Source organism: Lingula anatina, chromosome 10 (genome assembly GCF_051362555.1).
Source record: "Lingula anatina isolate TDL-2025a chromosome 10, LinAna3.0, whole genome shotgun sequence".
NCBI classification, from domain to species: domain Eukaryota; kingdom Metazoa; phylum Brachiopoda; class Lingulata; order Lingulida; family Lingulidae; genus Lingula; species Lingula anatina.
The window spans coordinates 11,971,545-11,995,636 of NC_141776.1; the positions used below are offsets into that span (position 1 = coordinate 11,971,545).

General features: G+C 38.2%; 3 protein-coding genes across 16 annotated transcripts in view; 1 reads left to right on the top strand and 2 right to left on the bottom strand.

The window, feature by feature from the left end:
* Positions 1-702: 702 nt before the first annotated feature.
* On the bottom strand, positions 703-9,320 carry LOC106152491 (uncharacterized). 2 transcript variants are annotated; one of them, XM_086997143.1, is made up of 5 exons: positions 9,008-9,093; positions 4,820-4,909; positions 3,564-3,736; positions 3,089-3,166; positions 703-2,743 (listed from the first exon to the last, which is right to left on the bottom strand). In XM_086997143.1, exons 1-5 carry the CDS (start codon positions 9,024-9,026, stop codon positions 2,474-2,476), a joined length of 630 nt encoding a protein of 209 aa, XP_086853269.1. In that variant the 5' UTR covers positions 9,027-9,093; the 3' UTR covers positions 703-2,473. The 2 variants fall into 2 exon arrangements, with proteins under 2 accessions (XP_086853269.1, XP_013381554.2); XM_013526100.2 differs by lacking the exon at positions 9,008-9,093 and adding an exon at positions 9,098-9,320 and having other exon boundaries at positions 936-2,743.
* Positions 843-16,672, top strand: LOC106152479 (dehydrogenase/reductase SDR family member 11). Of its 8 annotated transcripts, none has more exons than XM_086997142.1 (8): positions 843-864; positions 12,379-12,540; positions 12,911-13,114; positions 13,504-13,598; positions 13,842-13,971; positions 14,490-14,570; positions 15,553-15,618; positions 15,784-16,672. In XM_086997142.1, the coding sequence occupies exons 2-8, from the start codon at positions 12,409-12,411 to the stop codon at positions 15,823-15,825; spliced, it is 750 nt and encodes a 249-aa protein (XP_086853268.1). In that variant the 5' UTR covers positions 843-864; positions 12,379-12,408; the 3' UTR covers positions 15,826-16,672. The 8 variants fall into 8 exon arrangements, with proteins under 8 accessions (XP_086853268.1, XP_086853267.1, XP_086853263.1 ...); XM_086997141.1 differs by lacking the exon at positions 843-864 and adding an exon at positions 10,336-10,494; XM_086997137.1 differs by lacking the exon at positions 843-864 and adding an exon at positions 10,337-10,489.
* A 390-nt stretch (positions 16,673-17,062) lies between these two features.
* Positions 17,063-24,092, bottom strand: part of LOC106152494 (uncharacterized) — a 29,568-nt gene continuing 22,538 nt past the window's right edge. For 3 of the 6 annotated variants that reach the window (XM_086997117.1, XM_086997118.1, XM_086997119.1), the window contains exons 5-9: positions 22,322-22,456; positions 21,665-21,778; positions 20,334-20,409; positions 19,149-19,257; positions 17,063-18,190 (exon numbers count right to left, since the gene is read on the bottom strand). In XM_086997117.1, coding sequence (XP_086853243.1) covers positions 18,050-18,190; positions 19,149-19,257; positions 20,334-20,409; positions 21,665-21,778; positions 22,322-22,456 — 575 coding nt within the window. In that variant the 3' untranslated portion in view covers positions 17,063-18,049. The other 3 variants (XM_086997120.1, XM_086997121.1, XM_086997122.1) reach the window with 3 other exon arrangements.

Here is a 24,092-nt window from a genome sequence, read left to right on the forward strand (position 1 = left end):
CAAGAAGCTTGGATGTCACGTAGCTGTAAATTGAATGCATACCGGTACGCTGTCAGGCCCGTTGCCAGCAATTTCAAAAGGGGGGTTCTTTTTCTGAAAAAGTGGACCTTTTCCCATAAAAACTCCATGTACCTAGATCAAATTTTACCCAGAGTGGACCTTTTCCCAGCAAAAGGAGCGCTTCTTTCGAACCCCCCGACCCCCCCCCCCCACCCCAGCTACGGGCCCGGCTATTTCTGGGACCGCAGTGCAATATAAATGGAAGTCCATTTATATGGTTTGTACAGGTTAGTGTTATCCAATCATACATTTACGGTTATTTTCAACGTCTTGGGCATCTTGTAGACGTGGTCTTTACCGGTAATTCTGACTTTTATAGCAACTATTTTTTGTTCTACTTTACTTTTGGTATATTTTACAATAAATTAGGTATTGGTTACATCGGTTAAATGACTGAATATAAGAGTTTATAGAATATGTATTTTTTTCTTTATAAGTTTTTTTTTAGACGCCGCTGCTGTACGTACTCAAGCAGTTTTTTTCCCTACAGGTCCCGAAGACCCTAAAGTGTAGGCATCTATTGGTTCAAAGTAGACACAGTGACAAATAACTGATAATAATGGAAAAAAATTACTGGCCCGTCCAGGTTCAGTTTAACTGGTATTTGGCATGGGGTCAACGTCGCAGAATTCTTTGGGCTAATTTAAAACACAGTTTTATATACTCTTAAACTGAAAGTCTTACGCATTCTTACAAACTTTTTGTCAAGGTGTCTGTTGTCGTCTGTGAAGATGGAACCGGTGTAACGAAACTGAAGGTCCGTGTAACAGAAAGTCCGACTTCCATATGGTTATAATGGTTAGGGTAAGTGGGTCAAAATCTAGGGCGTGGCTTACCTGTACAAATAAATAAATAAATGGGAAGCGCACTCTCTTTCATTGGGGACTCTCTGTCACGTTACACCGGTCATGTTCATTTACTGAAAATGCTCCAAGGCAGCAACACTTTCAAAATAATATACTGTAAAACAGTAACTGTAATTTTCATTCAGTTAACATATTTTTATTATCAATATAATTAATTGTGGCCTTTGATGAAATCTGTAACACAATTCTACTCACAAAAATACTTGTAAAAATACAATGATTCGATTCAACAATTACTACACTGTATTCAACAATTAAACATGCTGTATTGCACAAGTTCAACTCAGTTTACATGAAATTGATCAACAGTCGTATAACTCAAATTATTTTATATAAATAAATAACTTAAATTAATAAACTTGGCAGTCAAGTTAAATCCTTGGTCCATAAACAGAAATGCTGCAATTTCACTCTCCTCCGCGCAGCCTCAAACTCAATGTAGGCGCACTAGGTTCTACAGCCACGACAGAGTTTTCTATTAGATTTACTTTTTATTAATGGTGACAGACCTGTTCAGTCTCCGCCTCATAACTTTTCAGTCCACTAGTCACTAGTCTAGTCACTAGTCACTAGTCGGGGTAGTAGACGTCAGACAACTTCTAGTCTCAGGTCTGACTTAAAATTACTAGCCAGAAAATGAAATCTATAGTCCAGTTTAATGGAAAACAGTTTAAAACAACCACAAAAATTCCACTTGACTTGAATAATCGAAAAAATCTTTCTTCTTGTCTGATATCAATTCTACAAAAGTGAACGTTGCAAATTAACAGGAGCCCTTCAAACAGCATATATTATCAAGGCTCGAATGACTTTTACCTGTAGTAGTGGTAACCAAAACCCGCCGGAATAACCGTCTATAAAACAATCTTAGGCCGCATTCAGAACAGTGGACTAACTAGTCCGAATGCCAAATATTGCGGCCCGTCTTCTCCGATTATAGACACTGAATAGATTCCCCGTGGGGAAGCATTCAAATGGGTCGGCCATATTCGACCCTCGGACTAGTTATTCCACTGCTCTGAATGCGGCCTTATATACACCAACATTTAAGCCATTCTCAAACACTGCACTTTAAAGGCTCTTAGCAAAACAGACCCCCTGCATCAATATTTTACATGGTCCCTTGTAAGGCAATGCACTTGTACACCTCTGCATATTGGAATATAGCCTTTCCCTAAGACTTCAAAGCCAATGGTTAAGAATTGGTGACTGTCCGTTTCTGCCACCCCGAGATTTAACAGGCATTGAAAATAGCAGAGGTATGCTGATAGAAGAAAGGTAAGTTTTTAGCGTCCTCTGCAAACTCAGGGTGTTTTGCCTTGCATTTCCGTGAATAAATTCCAGTATTTCAAAAAGATTATCACAGACTGCCATTTAACTAACGACTGGGACAAAATCTCCAGTTGTGAAGTTCAGGAATATTGCGACGGATGTCCAAGTACAATTATTCGCATGGATCTTCTCTAACACAATTTCCACTAAACCTGCATATGATTGCGATTATAGAGTTCAGAAATGTATGACAACATGGGAAATCTCCAGTGCAATCAATAACAATTTCCACTCGTTGATCCGATTCCAAATCGTCTTCGACAGAGACAAGTAGCCATTGTCGTCAAGCCGCTTACCAAAGTCATTGCGCAACCGACAGCAATGACCGCGACGCTGAGGGCTATCATCACGTTATGGTTCGAAACGCCACCTGACGAGTTGCATATTCGGCCGGCGTCGCAGGCAGAGAGGACCCAGGCTCCGTAGGCGACGTTAAATCCCCCGAGAAGGACGCTAAATTGACATAGCGTCACATGTGCTATAACCTGAAAATGATTCAAGATGTTCAAGATAGGTCCCAGCGTTGCAGTTAGTACGTGTGTTAAAATAATTAAAGAACGTTACCGTATATTATATTCAAAATATTGAATTTGATTGAAAAAAAAATTACAATTAAAAATTAAGATAAAATGGTCAAACTACAGATACATGACCTTCAAATATGTTCCTGGAAGCTCGTTGAAGCAAACCAACTTGTACAAGCACCTGTGTTACTTTGTTAAATATCTAAACAACTTTTTTATATAAAAACACAAATGATAAAAATGCCTTTAGGCCTATCCACATGGCTGCATTTAAACTTTAACGTAGTTTTATTAAGTAACATGTACCAGTTTGCGAAGTTTCAAGTTGTGAGGACTTCTCTTCTGTGTATAAGTCATCATTCCAACAATACCAGTGATCAATATCTGAAATTAAAACACGAGACGTATGACTACAGACAAATAGGCTATAATTGATATAAGTGGGGCTATTTAGTTTAATTAGTAGTAAAGGGCAAAGACAAACACGAACGAATATTTTAATATAAGCCTACAATTTACTAAAACAGCGGCTTTAACTCTGAGAGAGAGAGAGAGAGAGAGAGACAGAGAGAGAGAGAGACAGAGAGGGAGAGGGGGGGGGGAGAGGGCGGATGAGGGGGGGGGGGGCGGGGCAGCAAAGCGCGCTCCGTTTAGCACTCTCGGGATTGTTCCGCTCATACATGTGTAATTTCATGCGGGTAGTACAATCTCATATCTGTCAGGGGATGAGGATTGGGATGGTGATGATAGCGGTAAAAAGAAGGGAAGAATTGGAACTTACTACAGTCCCCGTCCATATCGGGGCGAAGGATGTAAGCGGCCACACTAGATTGTGACGAGAGAGCACCGATATCGCCAGCCCACAGCCTACACTGACTGTTCCCGTCAATAACTCGACTACCGCTACCCATACCAGGAAACGAAGAGACGAATCCATTTTCGTCCAACCCTCATCTAAAAGTAATGAAGATTTGGTTAACCACCGTGCAACTTAATAATTGAAAATTCTCGTACACTTGTCATAGTAGAAATGCATCAGATTCTGCTTATTTCGTACGCTTTGAGGTCGGAATTTTGTTCGAGCACGCTAAGATTTGAGTTAGGGTGTTAGGCAGATTTTTCAGTTAATACAAAAAAAAAAAAAATCCATTCCACAGGATTTGTTTGATAGTAGGGCCTAAAGCCGATAATTCCACTTATTATGCGTCGAGTTACGCCGTGTCTACTGTAACACCCCATTTCCATAGATTTTTAGATCGATCTATCCCTGTGGGGAGTCTCACTAGATTACCGTCAGCTTGGCCGGCTTAAGCGTCTGTCCTGCCTACTAAAAGCTGTAAGGGGGTAATTAACTATGGTGCCCGCTCGGCTGACTGCAATTTAGCGTGAACCCCCAGGGAGTTAGGTCGATCTAAAACTTAATCTTTAGATCGATCTAAATCTCTGGGAAAGCACCCTAAAATTGCGAATACGAGACGCAGTTCCCCTGTGGCGAAAATTTAAAGACAGAAATCAATTAAGTGAAATCTTATAAACGTATTTTGACAAAAGCGTAGAAGTACATTGTAGCGCTATGAACGAGTACTTAAAGGTTAACACAAGCTAAACTTCCCATTGCATAGGTTTATTGAATTATACATTTCCGCCAAATATTATTCTAACAAAATCAATCACAACATGGCATCAGCCCCCCTCCGAAAAAGCACTGTCATAAATAAATATACAAATGAATGAATAAAATAATTGATAACGAAACATTTAATTCAAATGAAAAACATAACCCAATTTCCATCTATACTTTGGCTGAAATGATTAAACATGTTAACGAGATATGATTAAAAAATTATTAACAGTGTCCACCCTGAGTTTAAAAGCTTCTGAAAAAGAACCAACACACGCTGCATCACACAGTAGAGATAAGACAAGTCTTCGTCTTCGCTATGGAAATCGGGGCGCGTGAACCCTGGATATTTTACTGACTAGCTCAGCTACATGTATACGAGCTCATTCCAAAGGATTCTAAAAATAACCTCTCACCTGACCTCCTGAACACGTGGGCCCCACACACGTGACACGACCGGAATGGCCCATTATTTTGTAGCAGCGTTTTACATTGGACGCATCGGTCTGAAATAAAGAGAAATGCGACAAACATAAGAAATAAAAACTTGATGAATATCCTCAATCTGATTTATCACGGTACTAAAGATATTAATATTATTTTTTATAATTATTATTATACTTTTGGGTGTGAAAGTAAACATCTATTTTCTTTTGACATACCGTGTATTCAGATCTTTATAAAAATTGCTACTGTAAATAAGAAGTCAAACATATGTTCATGCCTATTCCACAACTACCTTAATAAATCTTATGTGATAAGCCGAAATATTTTATACCGTTAGCTTATGTGATAAGCCGAAATATTTTATACCGTTAGCATTTTTGCTCATTTACCTCAATAAATTATTCTAAATTTAAAAGTAAAACTTTCTTTTCGGATGTGAAGAGATGTTTTAACATTAAAATGTATGACTACATTCGGATGATGAAGATCATATCTTGTTAGAAATTTGTTTTTGTACCTTTTTATATTATAATCTGTGGAAGAAAATGAGCGACATTTGTTACGCGCGTCCGAAGACATCCTGCGTTACTAGGACATTTGCAGCCAGATAACTAGATATTGACTTTCTTTAATTTGAAGAGCTTGCCCTTCAGTAAACAAAAGAATGCTGGAGAGCAAGTTCTTCAGTAAACAGAGGAAGTCTAACTCTTTCTCTCCCCCCCCCCCCCCCCCCCATCTTTCAACCTTCTTCCCTTCCCACCAAGCTCTAACATTCTGGTCGTCTGGACAGCTTGCGTTATTGAACGGCGTCTAGGGATTGTAATTATGGACGCCCTTAATTAAATCTACTGAAATCACAGAGTGGTAAATCCCATGCCCTTTTGGGGATCAATATTATAACTACCCACGCTATCGAATGCCCGATTCTCAGTGAACTTTGCTTCTAGGAATACCAGGCAATGTATTTATACTCGCCAACGAGAGCAGTTGCGTGCATTATAACAGCTGTTATTTTTGTTTAAACTGACTTAATGTCTATCTGTGTTTTTTTTTTTTTTTTTTTTTTTTTTTTGGCTGGTTTTGAACATACAATTTATTTCGTCCTTCGTGAGATGTTTGATTTGTCATGTTGATGGTTAAAACCTCCACCTCTACCTCCCTCGCTCTTTCTGTGTTACCCTATGGTACACAGTGTTTAACAATGTTCGCTCAGACTTTTAGATAGCCCAAAATTAGTTTTCCCAGAAATTACAACACTTTAAATTTCGCCTTAATCAGCAAGGTATATTCACATCAAAACCTGTTCCTAGATTGACATGAATCCATTTATTATTATTATTATTATTATTATTATTATTATTATTATTATTATAACTTTTAGGTGTGTGTATTTGTATTTGAGTCAATTCGGAGATATAGACTGGTCTCTGTCATTCGTGGCAGTAAAGATAAGAATATTGGATCGCAATTTTCTCAACGGTTTATATATATATGTGATAAGGGGAAAATGGTTAAAGTATATTATTGTTATTTTCTTCTTTCTATTTTTATCTGCTTTATTGAGGGCTGACGAGCATAGTATGTTTTACGTCTTAATCAAGCTTTAAAGGACATGTTTGACGTCAAACGCTAACAAATATCCAATCGACGCGGAGTTCAAATGAGAAGCTGTAAGAAAGAGCAGATTATTCAAAGCTAAATGATCGCCAGAAATGAAGTGTTTCCAGACCAAGGAGATAGAGGATAGAGAAGCCAGGGATGATGGTGGAGATGTATGGCGTTTTCGAAAACAGATTTTATTAATGTGGAGTCATGTTCAGGTAGTCATGTGCACCATGAGACCCGTGGCCTATTCTACGAAACATTCATGAACCTTTAGGCTCAATCTTCTTTGACCATATGTCCGTTTGCAATACACATGGACACCAAACTAATCCATGACAATGACAACCGTTACAAAACGTTTAAAAACTGGACCCAGGCATTCAAATTATTTTTTGTTTCTCCTTCCATCTTCGCCTTTTGAATTCTCCCCCCCCCCTCCCCCCCCCCCCCCCCCCCCCCCCCCCCCCCACCTCCCAACATTCTCCCTTTTCGTGATCAGTGCCTCATCTAACCCCCTGGATAAAACACGCAGCGTTGTTTCAGTTATGAACTTGATCATATCCACGCAGGATACTTTAACCATTTTCCCCTAATCACATATATATAAACCGTTGAGAAAATTGCGATCCAATATTCTTATCTTTACTGCCACGAATGACAGAGACCAGTCTATATCTCCGAATTGACTCAAATACAAACACACACACCTAAAAGTTATAATAATAATAATAATAATAATAATAATAATAATAATAATAATAATATCCACTAAAGGTTATATTACATGAAAACCATAATATCTAAATCACAGCATGTCCGTAACGCCTTCATATATGCAGACCGGAATCGATTTTTGTATCGACAATTCCAGTGCACATAACGGTATATATAACTAGTACGTTTTCTTCAATTCATACAATTTGTATTTTCTCATCGATCGATAGTATATAATCGATCTTCAGTGCTCAAAGTCGGATGGATCGTGACAGGCAAATACACGACAATACATCACACTATGTTCTGACACTTATACATTGTACAACAAGAGATAGCGAATATTGCCATTTTACTCGCGACCCCCATGCCCACTTCCCACCCGACAATACTCTTGTGATACATCAATTTTAAGAGCAGCGTTTGTTCTAAAGGTTAATTCTCTATTTTTATAATCTTACTAATTAATATTAATTATCATTATTATTAATATTATTAATGAACTTCTAATTTTTCAGATTCAGACGCGTTTTATTGTTGATCCGATTCACGATTAAAAAAACCCGATTCATTCATTAATTTAAATAAGATGTGCTATAATGCACCCTGATACTAGAGGTATTCAATGCTTCGTTCCTCGTAGTAGTAGTAGTAGTAGTTCTATGCCATAGAGATCTGTTATGTGTTATGCAGGGTGCTATAATGCTGACAACATTGCCATAATGTTTCAGTCCACGAGTTTTAATTTGAGTTTAATTATAGTACAAGGCTGTAAGTCAATGCACGCATGACCCAGGCGCTCTTCAAATGCGAACTGTTTAATATTAAAATTCACTGTCTGTTCACTGTCGGTTACCACACAGTACAGCTAATGCTAATTGCGGTCACATTGCTCAACACAAGTGATGTCTTATATGCTGCGTATTGCACAATTATACGACTCGGCGCATCGAGGATTTCTGCCTTGTGGGTCCTATTTGGAGGGGTGGGGGGGGGGGGGAGGGTAGTGTTCACAGTTCACGGGAAGTAAAACCATCAGTTCACAAATCACAGTAAATAAATCTCTATTCATATCTCATTGAAAATGTGCTTCACGGATCACGCTAAATAATATGAGCGTTTCACGCGTCTCGGGAAATAAAAAGTGGTTTCCACAGGGAATGCAAATACCCAACGGGACCCTTTCCTGAGTAAATTAACCACCATAGACTTCCACTGCCAGTTCTTTGCAATAGAAATGCAAAAAGACAGAACCCACAAGTGACGTTTTTTAAAATTATAATCCTTTACAAAAAGAGGCTGGAATCTCAACACGCATTTTTACCCCTCCTCTGCTAATTATATATTGTGAACACCCCCCCCCCCCTTGCCCCCACCACCACCATTTGTGGGACTGCCGCCTTGATTCGTGATCACCTGCTACAGTTAATACAGCAAAATTTATTAATATACAGGCGGATCAATTTTTGCCCCCCCCAACCCCCCCCCCCCCCACCCCACCCCCACCCCCACCCCCCCCCCGGTTTTTAACATCCTGGTTCCATCACAGAATATAAGTTCAAATCCCAGGAATGATAATCAGGAATTATTCCTTTTATCTCCAATAACTCTATAACAAATGTCTATCAGGATCATTTACAGCCCTGGCAACGTCTCCCAGTGTGCTGTAATATTGAACTGACGATGATGAAATCTCCAACAATATATTGACGCAAATTAAGACGTCGTACAAGTAGTGTTACGATGAAATCATAGAACGCAATCATATAAATCGTCTAGGAAAGGTTCTCTCTTCTAGCCTGGTGTGTTTAATTCAAATCACATTACCATATGCATACCTTCTCCCGCCGCTTTCATATTGTTACCTATAGCCTACATGTGTTGAACAACATTATCTAGAAAGTTCCCCTCACGGCACCGTCTCTTACCTGTTGACATTTCGATCGCGCCGATTACGCCTTCAAACTCTTCCTTTAAACGACGCCAGGTGATCTAACGGTGTCTCAGAAATTTCTTAGATATTCGGATGATTTCAGAGGTATATTGGGAAAGAGTTTTATAGAAGCCAGGTTATGAAGAAATATCTCATTAAAGCAGCTGATTTCGCAATGCCTTCGTTTCATGCGGGATTTTCGTGACCACGGATGTGAACACCAGGTGCCGCTAGTGTCGGGATGGCTCGTGCTTCGAATGTCATTAAAACAGATCATGCAGCTTAAAAAAAAAACTTTTTTCAATGTACACCAGTTCTTGAGACACAGAACGGTGTTCTGAAAACTTCTGGAAATAATTTCTGTTTGTATGGCAGCAGTCTGGTAAAATTTATTAAACGTATAGGCCTACTTTCCGATAAATAGGCATTTTTAGTGATTTGAATCTCCAACCACTTTTACCTACAAATGGCCATTAAAAAACTGAGATTATGACACGTAATGCATGAAAAGTCAGAAAAGGAATTACTGTTAAACTGTCGGGATCGGCGTTTGTCATTATCTATTCAAGACAAATAAAACATTTTAGTGAACAAGACTCGAGCCACTATTTTCACATTTATGGTCCAAGTGTGATAAAGGCAAAGTCCTCACTATCGGCTTAAAGGATCAAAAACAGTGACAAAAAGGCATTTTCTTGAAAAATAAAATACTCCCACTCATGTTAATGAAAATAAAATTTGTTTGGGAAAGAAATAATAAAAAACCTTCCTTACATTCACTGAAGGCCTGCAATATGGAGTTTAATTTTGATTGCGCGCATTGCGCTTGTTGTGATGGTTTCAATTAAGTATTATATATAGCTTGGATGATGTGGGCACACAGGAAAGCACAATGACTGTTCTGAATTTTTCATTTCTTCTGTTATTATTGTACGGTTACTGACAAATAATAATACCTGAATATTACACATTTTAAAAATAAATCATGGAGAGTAAAATTGGAAAGATGGCGGTCAATAGGCCAACGTAGTTTCATTAACATGTGCGCGAAAATATTTTTTCCGTAATAGTAGACTAGCAGGGTAATCTCAAGTCGTCTTATATGGTTTTTAGGTTAATTTACCCAGTTAATTAACCAATTAAGTTTACAGTCGAGCGTGATGACGCCGGATCGGAGGAGGCTGCGGCCAGAAATACGGAGCACTAGTACATATACACTGACCTGAAAATGTCGTTGTGGCGGGGTGTTATCTTTTTATCTTTTACGTGTCGACCTTGTATCAGCTAAGGCTCGAAAGACTGCAGTCATGAACTCGCGTAACGGAAGCTGCTGAACTTTGAAGTCAAAATTGTCTCGCTTTATTTGGAGTTAGGCTAGGAGATTGAGGTCAGGTATAATATTTTTAAAGCAAATATATTGTTTTAAGCCTATATGTTCGTCTACGAAGAATTTAGCTGCAAATATGTATTGGCTAGAGTAATAGTGTACATCGGCTATTTTAGCTAAGTCTTATCACTCAGTGGCGGATTTAGGGGGAGTGACAGGGGGATCCTGACCCCCCTTTGATTTCTGAAAAAAAAATCACACTAATGGTCCCCTCTTCAAATTAAAATTTTGACCAAATGGCGCCTCTAAAATACCAAAATCTTTCAAGGCACTTAAGCGGGCCACGAACCCCACTCCAAAGGGGGGAGCTAGAGGGTCGGCGTCGCATCCAAGCCCCCTAGCTCCTTCAAATAATCCTGGATCCGCCCGTCACTGTCTTATCTGGTTATCCAGAGCATGGGACATGCACGGTCACTATTCTCTGAGCTCCGCAAGTTTCAGATCTAGAGACCCCAAAGCTCACCTTTCTATTCCATGTATTTAAAGGTGAGGTATCTGAACGGGAATGCCGGTTGATTGTTGATTAGGTGAGTTTCCTGGGACCTCGGAACTCAAGGCCACATGGATCTCTAAGGGCGCATGCAGAACGGCGGACTTACCAGTTCGTGGATCAAATATGGCGACCCACTTAAAAGCTTGCCATCTAACCCTCCAATAGACAGTGAATACATTCTTCGCGAGGATTAAGCAACAAGCATTCAAGTGGGTCGGCCATATTTGATCTGAGGACGATTTAGTCCGCTGTTCTGAATGTGCCCTTAAAACATACGTGTAAATGTTTACGTGCACCTTCACGTATATTTACGGGAATTTCCTATTGGGTCTTATGGAACGTGGGGTCCTATAAGGGCTAGTTTCCTAAAGGGCGTCCTGTATAGGATGTCTGATAGAGTTCGTATAGAGTCCCATAGAGTCCTATAGGGCGTCCTATAGGAAGTTTTCTTAAAAATTGTAGGTTAATATCCTCGGCTGACAGGAGAAAGTTGCAATTAATCAACTTTGAGTTCGACGTCAAAGTGACGCGGTATACGTGTATATACAAGGTTGGGCTAGTGCATGTAGGCCTTATACGTTCTATACTCTCTGTACTTGGCTCTAAGACTGGGCTCTCAAACCTACATCGATCTAACAGGATCAATCTATCTCGGAGAGGTTTCTCGCTAAATCGCTTTCAGTTTAAGCGGCTTAGATGTCTGTCACGACTACTGAAGCTGCTAAACGATAATTATTTACCCCCTAGCAGCTTTAGTAGGTGTGACAGACATCTAAGCCGCTTAAGCTGGTTGCAATTTAGCGAGAATCGCCTCGGAGATAGATCGATCCACAGTTGGTACGATAGGGTCTGGGAATGGTCCCTCATGTGCTACAGTACATGTAGGCTTACCCCTCAGGGAGCAGCATGTTTTGTGACTAACATATTATCTTGTTTACTATATTGCATGACCTAGTAATTTAAAAGTCTTCCGTGAGTGAACACTAACTTTTGCAAGCAGCGGCATGTCTCCGATTACCTCAGGGTGTGAGTTTAAATAGACTGTGTTGCAGTGTTATTGCAATTACTTTGATTTCGCACAAACAGTAAGTAGGCCCTACTATACTAGCATATGTGCATGTTGTTGGCCTACTAGTACCGTCGAACGAAGATACATATATGTAGCCTTACCGGTAGGTCACTGGTAGGCCTATGTAGTATATAGGCCTACACTGTATGTATACAATATATGTATTAACTCGACGGTATATATAAGGAGCGCATACAACACTCTCCCTCCACCTGGGGTTTGCCATTGCCTCTTGATCTCTCAAAAGCTGTCTACCCTACTGGATTTCTTATTTTGTTTTCCCCGTAATGTCATTGTAACTTCGATCGTTTCTTTTACCTATTTTAGCACTGAACGACTGTATACAATCAGAGAGTAATGGAACGTTGGACAGGACGCGTTGCCTTGGTAACAGGAGCCTCCCTCGGTATAGGTGCTGCCATCTGCCGAGCACTGGTGAAGAACGGTATGGTGGTCGTTGGATGCGCCAGACATTTGGACGCTCTTCAGGTAGCTTTCAATTACAAAATGTCCGTATGTAGTGTTAGTAATAATTATCTTGACCAAGGAATCGTTCCAGGCGTTAATTGTGTGTTTGATTATATGTAACGAAATATCACACAATTAAGATGAAAAACGAAAACTTTTTACTAAGGATTAATCTCTACATGCGTCAAAATTTAAAACAGAAGGATTCCGTAACGACTAAATCTCTTTTTCTTTTAGAGGAATGTGTTTATTTTGAACTTAAATTAAACTTTATGTGATTTATTTATTTTAAATTTTTATCGGAATTTATATATCTGTGCATCTTCAGCCTTTTGGTTGCAAAGATTTTAAATAAACTTATTATTATTATTAGTATGAAATGTTACGCTAGAATTTAGCAAAGGAATTAGGAGAGGAAAAGGGAAAGTTCATCCCCATCAAATGCGATCTCACGATAACGGACGAGATTGACTCCATGTTCCGGGCCATCAAAGAGGAGGTCGGAGGGGTGGACGTGTGTGTAAACAACGCCGGCGTCAATCTGGCCTCGCCTCTACTTACGGGGGAAAGAGAGGATTTTAAAACCGTTCTAGATGTAAGCAAGCTGTTTTAGTCCAAAGTGCTTACGAGGTCTTCGGTGTGATTTAAGCTTTGAGAAGATGACTTTACAGTGCCATTAACCATTTAGTCTTTTAGAATTACTTTTAAAATGTGATTAGGAACATAGGCTGAGAAAATGCTTTTGGCCTACCACTCGTGAAACTCATCTGGTAGTTAAATGAAGGCAAAGAAAGAGATTTCTGATAGACCAAGAGAAGGGCATAAACCTAAACTATATAAAAAATGAAACATATTTTTTAAATATCTTTCTCTGCACCTTGCAGATGGATATGTATTGAGCTTATTATAGTCTTTGCCTATTGTCGTGTAAAGATGTTATAATTGGAGTTTTTCTCTTTAAGCATTGCGATGGTATATTTTTAGTTGAATGTGTTCGCTGTGACAATCGTCACACAGCTGGCTATAAAGTCTATGAGAGAGCGTAATGTGGATGATGGCCATATAATTAACATCGGCAGGTGAGCCACTATCCCTTCTCCCTCTGTGTGTGTGTGTGTGTGTGTGTGTGCGTGTGCGTGTGTGGGTGAATGTATTTGTGCGTAAGTTATCGCTGGAAGAGAACCAGATTATATAGCGCCTGTATCTATCAGTATTTACTGCCAATGGAAACGTGTTAAACGATTTGATCGCTTTCTGACGTCTCTTGGTCGGTCTCCGGTCTGAGTTGTCCAAATACATGTATGATCCCCCTCGTTTTCCAGCGTAAGTTGCCGTCAGGTACGTGAAGGGACGCTGTCTCACTTCTACGCCGGCTCCAAGTTTGCTCTGCAGGCTCTGACGGAAGGTCTCCGCCATGAACTGCGAAATGCCAACACCAGGATCCGCACCACGGTGAGAGACAGAGAATTTATCATTTATAATTTTGTATTATCACCTCTCAATATATTTTTCTCTGCAACAAATAAATGTTAAAGAGAAATAAACTTGTTGTACTGTAGAATGATATCAGTTGCCGGAAATGCCAGAGACATTTTGCCAGGGGCATTTTGTTTTCAAAATTACACCGACTGGGACTCCAAGGAAATCCGAATGGTTTTATGGGTTTAATTCATTTTTAAAAGACTTAAAATGCTTCATATTTAATTATTATTGAATATAGTATATTTAAACTTTATGAAAAAAATTAATTCCCCCAAAAATATTATTATTATTATTATTATTATTATTATTATTATTAATACATATAGACCAAATGCGCATTGTATTCTTTAAAAGCATCGACGCGATTTCTTAGAGTGTAATACTCCAGATCCGCAGTCGACAATGTTCCTGATTAAGATCAAGATGTAGGCCTACTGTATGTGTACTGCCTAAGAAATGGAATACATCTTGGTCACTCCACTTTTTAGATCATCAGCCCCAGTTTGACGGACACTCCGTTGGCTAGAGGTTTAAAGGATCATGGATTACCGCCCTTTACTGCTACAGTGGTATGTACGTCGATCTGTTTCCGGGCACATAATATGGCCGCATTCAGAACAGGGGACTAACTAGTCCACGGGTCAAATATGGCCGACCCACATGAACACTTCCCCACGGGGAATCTATTCAATCTCTACCCACTGTTCTGAATGCAGCCTATAACTAATTTAAACCGGAAATAATCTCCCTAACATCACCGGACGATAAGATCAGAGCCGGGTTGCCATTTCGATCCCCATCACAGATGAAGTCACGAAGTTGCGATGTGAACTTCTTATTTATATTTATATACGTATTTAAGGAAAACCGAATTTTGTGCTACATGTTGCAGGCCCGTAGCCGGGGGGGGGGGGGGGGGGGGGGGGGGGGGGGGATGGGGGGGGGGTCGGGGGGTTCGAAAGAACCGCCCCTTTTGCTGGGAAAAGGTCCACTCTGGGTAAAAATTGAACTAGGTATATTATGTTTTTATGGGAAAAGGTCCACTTTTTCAGAAAAAGAACCCCCCTTTTGAAATTGCTGGCTACGGGCCTGTGTTGTCATTTTTTAAAGGTTTGTTTCACCCCAGCAGGCAAACGACATTGATTCTACGTTGATTCAACGTTGATCCACCAAAATTAACGTTGATTCAACGGTGAATCAATGTCGTTTGTCTTGTCTTTGGCTGACTTGAGTGGCACAAAAATTAACTCTTAGCTTAGAATATTATAAATTTCCATTTGCGCATTTGCTTGGCAGTAGTGTAAAAAGACATAAAAGCGGATTAACAAAATGACACAGGAATAAATCCAACCAAGTTTAAAGGTAGATGGCGTCAAAATTTGATAAAAAAGTTTTAAAACTACTGTATGTTTTTAGACAGATCCTTGGTTAGGCTAACTCTAACACTCTTGAACAGCTTCTTCCGACCATTAAGAAATTGGAATTTTGTGACGTCATCTCAACCTAACCTGGTCCGGTTTAACTGTGTCTGAACACCTTGTGTTTTGACAGAGTCTGAAAGCGGAAGACGTGGCAGATGCTTTAATCTATGCACTTGGCGCTCCTCCTAACGTTAACGTGAGTATTGAAGATTAGGTTTAAATTCTGGCGTTTTGGAAATCCCGTTTGATAACTTGGTTTCATATCAACCGAGCACTTGTAGCCGTAAGTCTTTTTTTTCTGATAGAAGTTGATGTGCTTTGGTATTTTTTTTACCTCACTGCATATTGCTTTACATTGTAGGTACGTGAAATATGTCTTGCAGGTGTATCTGCTCCAATGTGAGGCCTATCTGTGGGAAAAAGTGGTAAATGGCCAACGGCACACACAAAACGCAGTTATAACGATAGCATGTAGGTTTTTGGTTATATAAACGTCGTGGTAATGTCATAATAACGTTTTGTGTTTGCTGCAAGTTTTGCCGTACTTAGAGGTGAAACAAAATATCGCTTCACCGGTGGATTTAAATCTAAACACTATACTACGAAGCCATGTGAATACTTGGGATGAAGTAACCCAGCGGGCAAATTATGTTGTTTTAACATTGAAACAACGTTGAACCATAACGTTGAGAAGACATTGGATAAACATTGGATTTAAAAGTTGTGTCAACCTCAGATAACAACGTTGTATCAACGTCAGAAAACAATGTTATATCAACCCACCCAGCGGGAAATTACAACGTACACATATTATGACGTACACTGTAAAAACATCCAAGTGCCTGCTTTGTCTGAAATTTTCAACGCATTTAGCTCCTAAGCACGTTTTGCACCCAAGCATGGTACACCCTTTTAGCCTGGATGTGTTTAGCAGTAGGACATGTTTGATGGCTAAATATATGTAGGGTATAAATGTATGGCCTTTAAGTTAAAATTTCCAAGGTTTAGATTTATATATACATATATATATATATATATACTGGGCAATTGAAACATTTTGACGGAATGCTCATTGAACTATGTCTATTTTCAGTGTTAAAGTACTCTGTCATAGCTGTATTGGGTAGGAACGACATCCCCTTACTGATAATCTATTTACCATTAGCAGGTAAAACCTTTGCCTTACCATAGAACCCGACTCACATCTCGACTTCCATGTATCTCCAAATAAAGAAGTTTTATAAACTGGACTCCGTTCTCAACTGTGACTTTTAAAGCATACAAGAAAAGACCGATAGTTGTTAGCCCATTAATTAATTTACATATTTCATATACAGTATTATAAACCTCACTTGGGGCAGGTGGTAGACTTTAACCACATCACTCCAAAATAACAGTATATTATAAGCATCAATAATTAAAAATACCTACATATAAAGAGTTTTCTATTTTGGTAAATTGGAAAAAAAAATTGGAAAATGCGAAACTTGCGCAGCACAAGTGAAACCCCACTGTGTAGACTTCTACACCATTCACTGGGACACAGGAAGTGCTTCCTCTTCCCTTCTTGTCCATGTATTATCTAAAAACTTTTTACACTGACAAGTGAGATGCCCTAAATTTCAATTTGAGAGGCAAAGTATGCTGCCTACATACATGTAGAATGTTTATTTTTACCACACCACTCAACAGTAAAAAACAGAACCACACGAGTTGTGAAATTGTATCATAAACAAATCCATTCAGTAGAAGAGCAATAATCAGTAATAATTTGTAACTAGAAAAGCACTCTGAGAGCGCAGACCTCTGCCAAGGCAGCAAAGTCTTTACCCAATGCCGTTTCACCCCTAAATTTTCATTCTATGATGATTTAGTTTTCTAATTATTGATTGATTTTTGATCCAGATCACCCCCAAAAACTTATCATCTGTTCCTTGGCCCACTTCTGACAGTTACCAAAAATTTCATCAAAATCGGTCCATAACTTAGTTTTTTTTATTTTTGATAATTGATAATTGATTGATTATTGATCACCACCAAAAATAAACACTTCTTAGTTAACCCATTTCTGACCTATCCAGAAATTTCCATCGAAATTTATCCATAACTTTTTGAGTTATGTTGATGACAGACAAACAGACAGACAGACAGACAAACAAACAGGGGTGAAAACATACCCCCCTTGGCAGAGGTGATAATAATGCTATACTAAATGTACTACTGTTGCTGAGAGCATGTAGAAAATAAAGGCTTGTGCAGGGCTTCACACCCATTAAGAATGAAAGAGTTAAAAAAATAATAATTATATGAAAACTCTTTGTCAGCTTTTCCATTATCATTACTGAAAGTTTTCATTATTTACCATCATTGTTTTTCTTTTATTTATACCAGCAAAATATTCAGGAAAGTGACAGTGCCACCAATGGTAATGGACAGAAACAGACGACAGAGATCTAAAAACTAAAATGACACCACTCTTGTCTGTTTGTCTAAGGAAAGCAGGTATCAATGAGTTCTATTAGAAAGCTGTTTCTGTGCTTCATCCTTCTCTGTGTGATAACTGAAATTAGCCATGAAGTTCAGTGCTCCAGTTTTGAGAACAATGCCATAATGGTACCCGACCACACTTAGTCCTGAAGATAATTCTCCTCATTCAAGTCTTTTAAATGACCTTCACCTTCAATGTTGTGGCCCATGTCGGAAATTGCTTGGCGTAGAAACTCTTGTTGGCGCCACAGGTGATAGCTCTCCCAAATTTTAGGGAACAGCTGTAATGAAAAAGCAATTATGAGGAGTAGCTAAAAAGTAATGGAAAGGGTAACACAAAACATTCTTACAATTAAAAACAGGTGTCAAGTGCCAATCCACTTTTTCATTTTTCAATTATTTCTAAGAAATTACTGGCACCTATTATACCCGGTATTAAACTGGGGTCGAAGCTTTAAATATAGGTGAATTATACTTGTACTCTGCCTCCTAGAGGGGAATGGGTTTCAAATGAAACAAATTATTCCACTGTTTGAAGCACCGGTCATGGGAGAAGTCACTAACAGGTACTTGCAATCCACTGTATGCTACATTCTTGAGAGCAATTATTACCAAAGAAAAAATTCAATCAGGATACATTCTGTACATGTATTAAATGATGATTCTAATACTAGTAAAAAGGTTTACTGGTTATGTAGAGCTATAGTGTCTTATTTTCATGTCCATGAGGGCTTTTCTTATGTTGTTAGCACAGCGACACCTGGGTGAGGATTAAAGATGCATTAAGACAGAGACAAACCTAAATTGGTGTTTGGTCTTGGCTTTTACTAACACTACCCGCAGATATTTTACCACTAACGCCCATATTAACCACATAACCCACAAATAACCAACACACCGTAAAAGTATTTACCACTACCAGAGCAATTCCTAGCACTAACATTCATCTGCTTTGGTAATGGTAAATACTTTTACGGTGTGTTGGTTAACTCATGGGATTTGTGGTTAATGTGGGTGTTAGTGCTAAAAGATCTGCTGGTAGTATTAATAAATACCTAATCCATTTACAAGGCCATCTACATAAAATATACATAAATGAAAAAAAAAAATCAATAGTGGATGGGTCCTGACCTAATCTTTGGCTTTAAAATAATCTGGTGACATCATTTGTGTCTGAACCAGTCCATGTTTATATCTGCCTGAATGCACCTTTAGATAACTGACATTAGCATTGCTTACCATTACTACTTTGTACCCCAAAATCTCCAGCTGCCTCGTCTCTTGACTAGTTCTGGTACCTGAGAGAACCCTCATGAGGTGGTATTTTTTTGGCAGATTGATAGCAACCCTATTGATAAATAATAGAAGCTGGAATTGAAAATGCTCTCACACAGCAAGCATGTGTATTGTGTTTATATCTCCAGGAGAATATGTTTTTGATTAGCAAAGAAAAAAATCATTGGATATATCTTTTTCTTTTAAAATATATTATTCATTTTTCAATTAACATCTTGAATACAGTAAATAAAATTAAATAAAGCAAATTTAAATGTTTTATGTTTCATTTTGGACTAATGGCATTCAACTGCAGATTCACTGTGGAGCAGTTCTTTTTGATTGACAGATATCGAACATTGTCGCTGTTCCTCAGGGCCAGTAAAGCGATGAATAGTTATCAAGCTAGCTTTAATGTGCCTTGACACTCAGGGTATCCAGCAGTCAACTGGACAGAATCTTCAAGCACAGGAAAGTCTATCAGCTTGTTAAAAATCTTCTGGCTGAAATATCCCCACTCTTCTCCACCCCCACTCTTCTGTTCATGAATCAAATTTAAAGTTTAGCCAGATTTGTACTTAGCACAATTTGTTGGGTAAGCAAGTAGTAAAGAGGGTCAGGGCATTATCTCATGAGGACTGCACTCCAATTGACTGCTATTGGTTCAATTGCACATGGATGAAAAAAGTTATCAAAATGGCAGTGGGAAATTGACACATACTTGACTGATCCAACTGTAAAAGAGTAAATGTGAAGGTCACATTCTCTTAAATACTTTTCCCGCATTGTCATTGTAACTAGGAGGGGGGTAGGGGTAAAATGATGGTCCATTTATGGTCTGGCATAGTAGTTAACCTACATTTAGGATGGCCTGTTTCAATATCCTGGGAAGATCACTGATGTTATTTATAAACTCTCGAGAAAGCTTTCTGACAGCAATTACTCATGCAATTCTAATGACATGAATTAATAAAATGAAAGTGAAAAGTGCGAGTTTTGCTTCATTGTGTTGATTCAAACATTTTGAAAAGTGAGTGGACTTATTGCCAGAGAGAGAACATCCTCATATCTAAGAAAGATATCTTCAAAGAGTAAAAATATTAGAAATAGTAAAGCATGCGGAAATTTGAAGTAAAATTATTACTGTACTTTCTGTGTGTATGGCTTGAGTTAAATTCCTCCACTGGGATTGGTCTGTTCTGGCTGTCAAACTGCATTTCAAAATCTGCAACGAAATGAAAGTTTTAAATGCTGACAAATTCATGCTTTTTTATGATTCTACATAAACAAGACTGCTAAATAATACATATTTTAACTTAATCAAATAAGCCATTTTAAAGGTACACATGAACCCAGCATCAGTGGAGTGTGAATTCCCAGTAACACTTCCACTAGTTTCTTATACAATTGAATTACAGTCAGCATGCCAAGGGATAAACTGAATCAATCAGTCAATCAGCCATAAAAGAGCTTTAGACTACTCCTTTCTTTAAATTTTTCATCAGAAAAAGCTCTGAATTTAAAGGGATAACAACTGTTCGTAAGATATCTATATTTCACAATAAATACATTGTAAAGAACTCATAGAAATACAATTATACTGGAATTTGTGCTTGCCATCACATCACTTGACCTCCATAGATGGCTACACTCTGTAATACTCTCTTAAGAGAATATTACAAAAAGACACTTTTTAGAAAAAAAAAAAAAAAAAAAAAAAAAACAGGGAATTACTTTGAATGTGGATTTATTAACCATTGGTGAGTATGGAAAAATTGTCCTTTACCCCAGGAAAATCCATGTTTGGCAAATGAACAGTTGTTATCCCTTTAATCACTTGCTCTTTTGTGACAGATAAAATAGCCCCTTCTGAATAGCTTGTTACTTCAGATTGAAGTTAACTAAACATCTCCTTACAGAGCAGTACAATGCCATCTGCAATGGTCCAGATTTAATTGCTTCCATCTGGCCAAAAGTTACAGAGTGGCTGGTGGAAAATATGCCTATAATATCTGCAGCCCTGGTAAAGGGTACCCTCTACCAGGGCGACTGATAGATTTTTACGGATATTCACAGATATGTCTCTAGCTAGATAGATTGTCATTTTAAGCTCAAGTCAAGTGACACCGTAAAAATCTATCAGTCGCCCTGGTAGAGGGTAGGTAGAGGGTAGGTTAATGAAGAATTACACAAGCACATTCATGTGTGGGATAATGTTGCTACAATATCTATTGCCATGTACATTAGCCATTGTTGTTATAATTTAACTTGTACATAATTTGCCAAATTTTTTCCAATTGTTTACGTGCTATGTAATATGAATTCTGGATACTGATCAAAATGGATGCAAGGTGTGAACCAGTGTAATACCAGATTTTAATAATCAGTCTGATTGAATGGATAAATGGATTTTTGGTCAAAATGAACACTTATAATGACTTTAAGTGTTAAGTCTACCAAGAGTTGTGTAGGGTACTTACCTATGTGATGCAGAAATGGGGAAGTGCTGTCCATGGCAATGTACTTTTCACCCCCCAAAATGCTCACAAGCAGATTTTTCATATCATTTTTCCCTTGCCATATATAGTTATGTGCTACAAGTTTTGTAATTGCACACATGAAAGAAAAAAATATAATAAAAATAAATACTTTCAGTTACCTTTCTTTGCATACCAATTTTACATTCCAAAATTTTAATGATGGGATTGAACATTTTTACTGAACATTGTAAAAATAAGTCTCATGACGTTTCACTTCAGTTTGGGAATCACTGATTTACATTTTGATAAAAGTCATGAGAGTACTTTCTCAATATTTTCAATGGGCAAAAATTATCAAAGTTTCAAACAAAAATTTTTATAACACATATATTTAATTTCTATATAGCATCTGTGGTGCTTAAGTGCATAGAACATGTACAGATCTACAGTGAAGCCTGCCTTTTGAATTTGTTGCTACCACTCAAAATAATAATTTTAATTTTATGCCTGTACATGTAGTTTGGGGGGGGGGGGTTGAGATGCATCATACAAGCTGGGTAGGTCAAAGACACTTTTTTTTTAAAAATTTGTAAGCTTTGTATACACACCAATGTGAAAATGTACTTCAGAACCAGAGGTAAGCTTTATCCACATTACCTTGAAAACTCTTTTTATATGAACCAAGAAGCCATGGGATTCTCAGCTCTGGGCACTCTAATACTGCGGCTCTGTTGATATTGAGCAATGCATTAAATCCTGCCAATATAATTGGGGTTTCATGGTGCTCCAAAACTAAAAGATAATAATAAAACAAATAAATAAACTACACAACAAAGCTGCCAAACCAGAAATGTGGCAAAATTATATACCAAAGCTGTATTTCAAGGCTAAAAATCATTCCTTTAGTTTTGTGGATAATATGTGACACAATTTTCTTTTTATACTGCTTACTGTGGCAATGCACAAAAAATTTGGACGGGTACTTTTCTAGTATATAACTAGAGGATCAGAGAGGCGATACCGCCTCCGGATATTGTACCACCAGCTGGAGTAAGCGCATTCGTATGGACCCCCCCCTCCAAAAAGGGACACCATCACCAGTCTTGTGCTTGACAAGCTCTATAAGATGCAATCAACAAGAGTTCTAAAAATATGCAAAAAAATATAACTAAAAATGGTACAATCAAGCAGATTTTCGATTTTTCCTACCCTTGATCACTCCTGTATTCTCTAGACAAAAGGCCTATTGGTTTTCCTTGAAATGTGTTGTCAATGGTGCATATATGCTGACAAAAGAGAAAACCTAGGGGCAACAATGGGCACATCTCTGCTAGTTTTAAAGATATGAGAGGCAAGAAAATATGCAAAGCTCAGTTCATGGTGAAAAAGTAGGTCAAAGGTCAATTTCAATATCATAATATATGAATTTCTTTGCCAATTTTGCAGATATAAAGGCCAGAAAACATGCAAAAAGCAGTTCATCATAAAAAGTAGGTCAAAGGTCAATTTCAAGGTCACAGATTGCTAGTGTATTACTTCCTATTCAAGTTCAATAGTAACTATGGACCTATCTCTGTCAGTTTTGGAGATAAAGGGGAAAGAAATTTGCAAAGTTCAGTTCGTACTAAAAAGAAGGTCAAAGGTCAATTTTAAGGTCACAGTAAATTGCCAGTATATGACTTCCTATTTAAGTTCAATAGTAACTATGGACCTATCTCTGCCAGTTTTGGAGATAAAAGGGAAAGAAAATTTGCAAAGTTCAATTCATGATGAAAAGTAGGTCAAAGGTCAATTTCAAGGTCACACTTAGATTGCCAGCATATGACTTTCTATTCAAGTTCAATAGTAACTATGGACCTATCTCTGCCAGTTTTGGAGATAAAAGGGAAAGAAAATTTGCAAAGTTCAGTTCATGGTGAAAAGTAGGTCAAAGGTCAATTTAAAGGTCACAGTAAATTGCCTCTAATGACTTTCTATTCAAATTCAACAGTAACTGTGGGTGTATCTTTGCCAGTTTTGGAGATAAAAGGGAACAAAAATTTGCAAAGTTCAGTTCATGGTGAAAAGTAGGTCAAAGGTCAATTTTAAGGTCACTGTTAAATTGCCAGTATGTGACTTCCTATTCAGCTTTAATAGTAACTATGGACCTATCTCTGCCAGTTTTGGAGATATAAGGGAACGAAAATTTGCAAAGTTCAGTTCATGATGAAAAGTAGGCTAAAGGTCAATTTTAAGGTCACAGTAAATTGCCTCTAATGACTTCCTATTCAAGTTCAATAGTAACTATGGACCACACTCTGCCAGTTTTGGAGATATAAGGGACTAAATGTTACAATTCTGAGTTACAATAATGTGCCACCACAATGTTCTTTTTAATACAGCATAACACGAAAACCGTATGGAATACAAAAAAACGGAGACCACTTCC

What these genes read in the sequence shown, in the direction of transcription:
- LOC106152491 (XM_086997143.1), bottom strand. An exon ending in CGATATGGACGGGGACTGTA is followed by an intron (nt 3,167 to 3,563) that starts GTAAGTTCCAAT and finishes TTTTAATTTCAG; the next exon opens with ATATTGATCACTGGTATTGT. An exon ending in ACTTGAAACTTCGCAAACTG is followed by an intron (nt 2,744 to 3,088) that starts GTACATGTTACT and finishes AATCATTTTCAG; the next exon opens with GTTATAGCACATGTGACGCT.
- LOC106152479 (XM_086997142.1), top strand. Translation starts at nt 12,409, where the DNA reads ATGGAACGTTGGACAGGACGCGTTGCCTTGGTAACAGGAGCCTCCCTC. An exon ending in ATTTTAAAACCGTTCTAGAT is followed by an intron (nt 13,115 to 13,503) that starts GTAAGCAAGCTG and finishes GTATATTTTTAG; the next exon opens with TTGAATGTGTTCGCTGTGAC. An exon ending in GCGCTCCTCCTAACGTTAAC is followed by an intron (nt 15,619 to 15,783) that starts GTGAGTATTGAA and finishes TTTACATTGTAG; the next exon opens with GTACGTGAAATATGTCTTGC.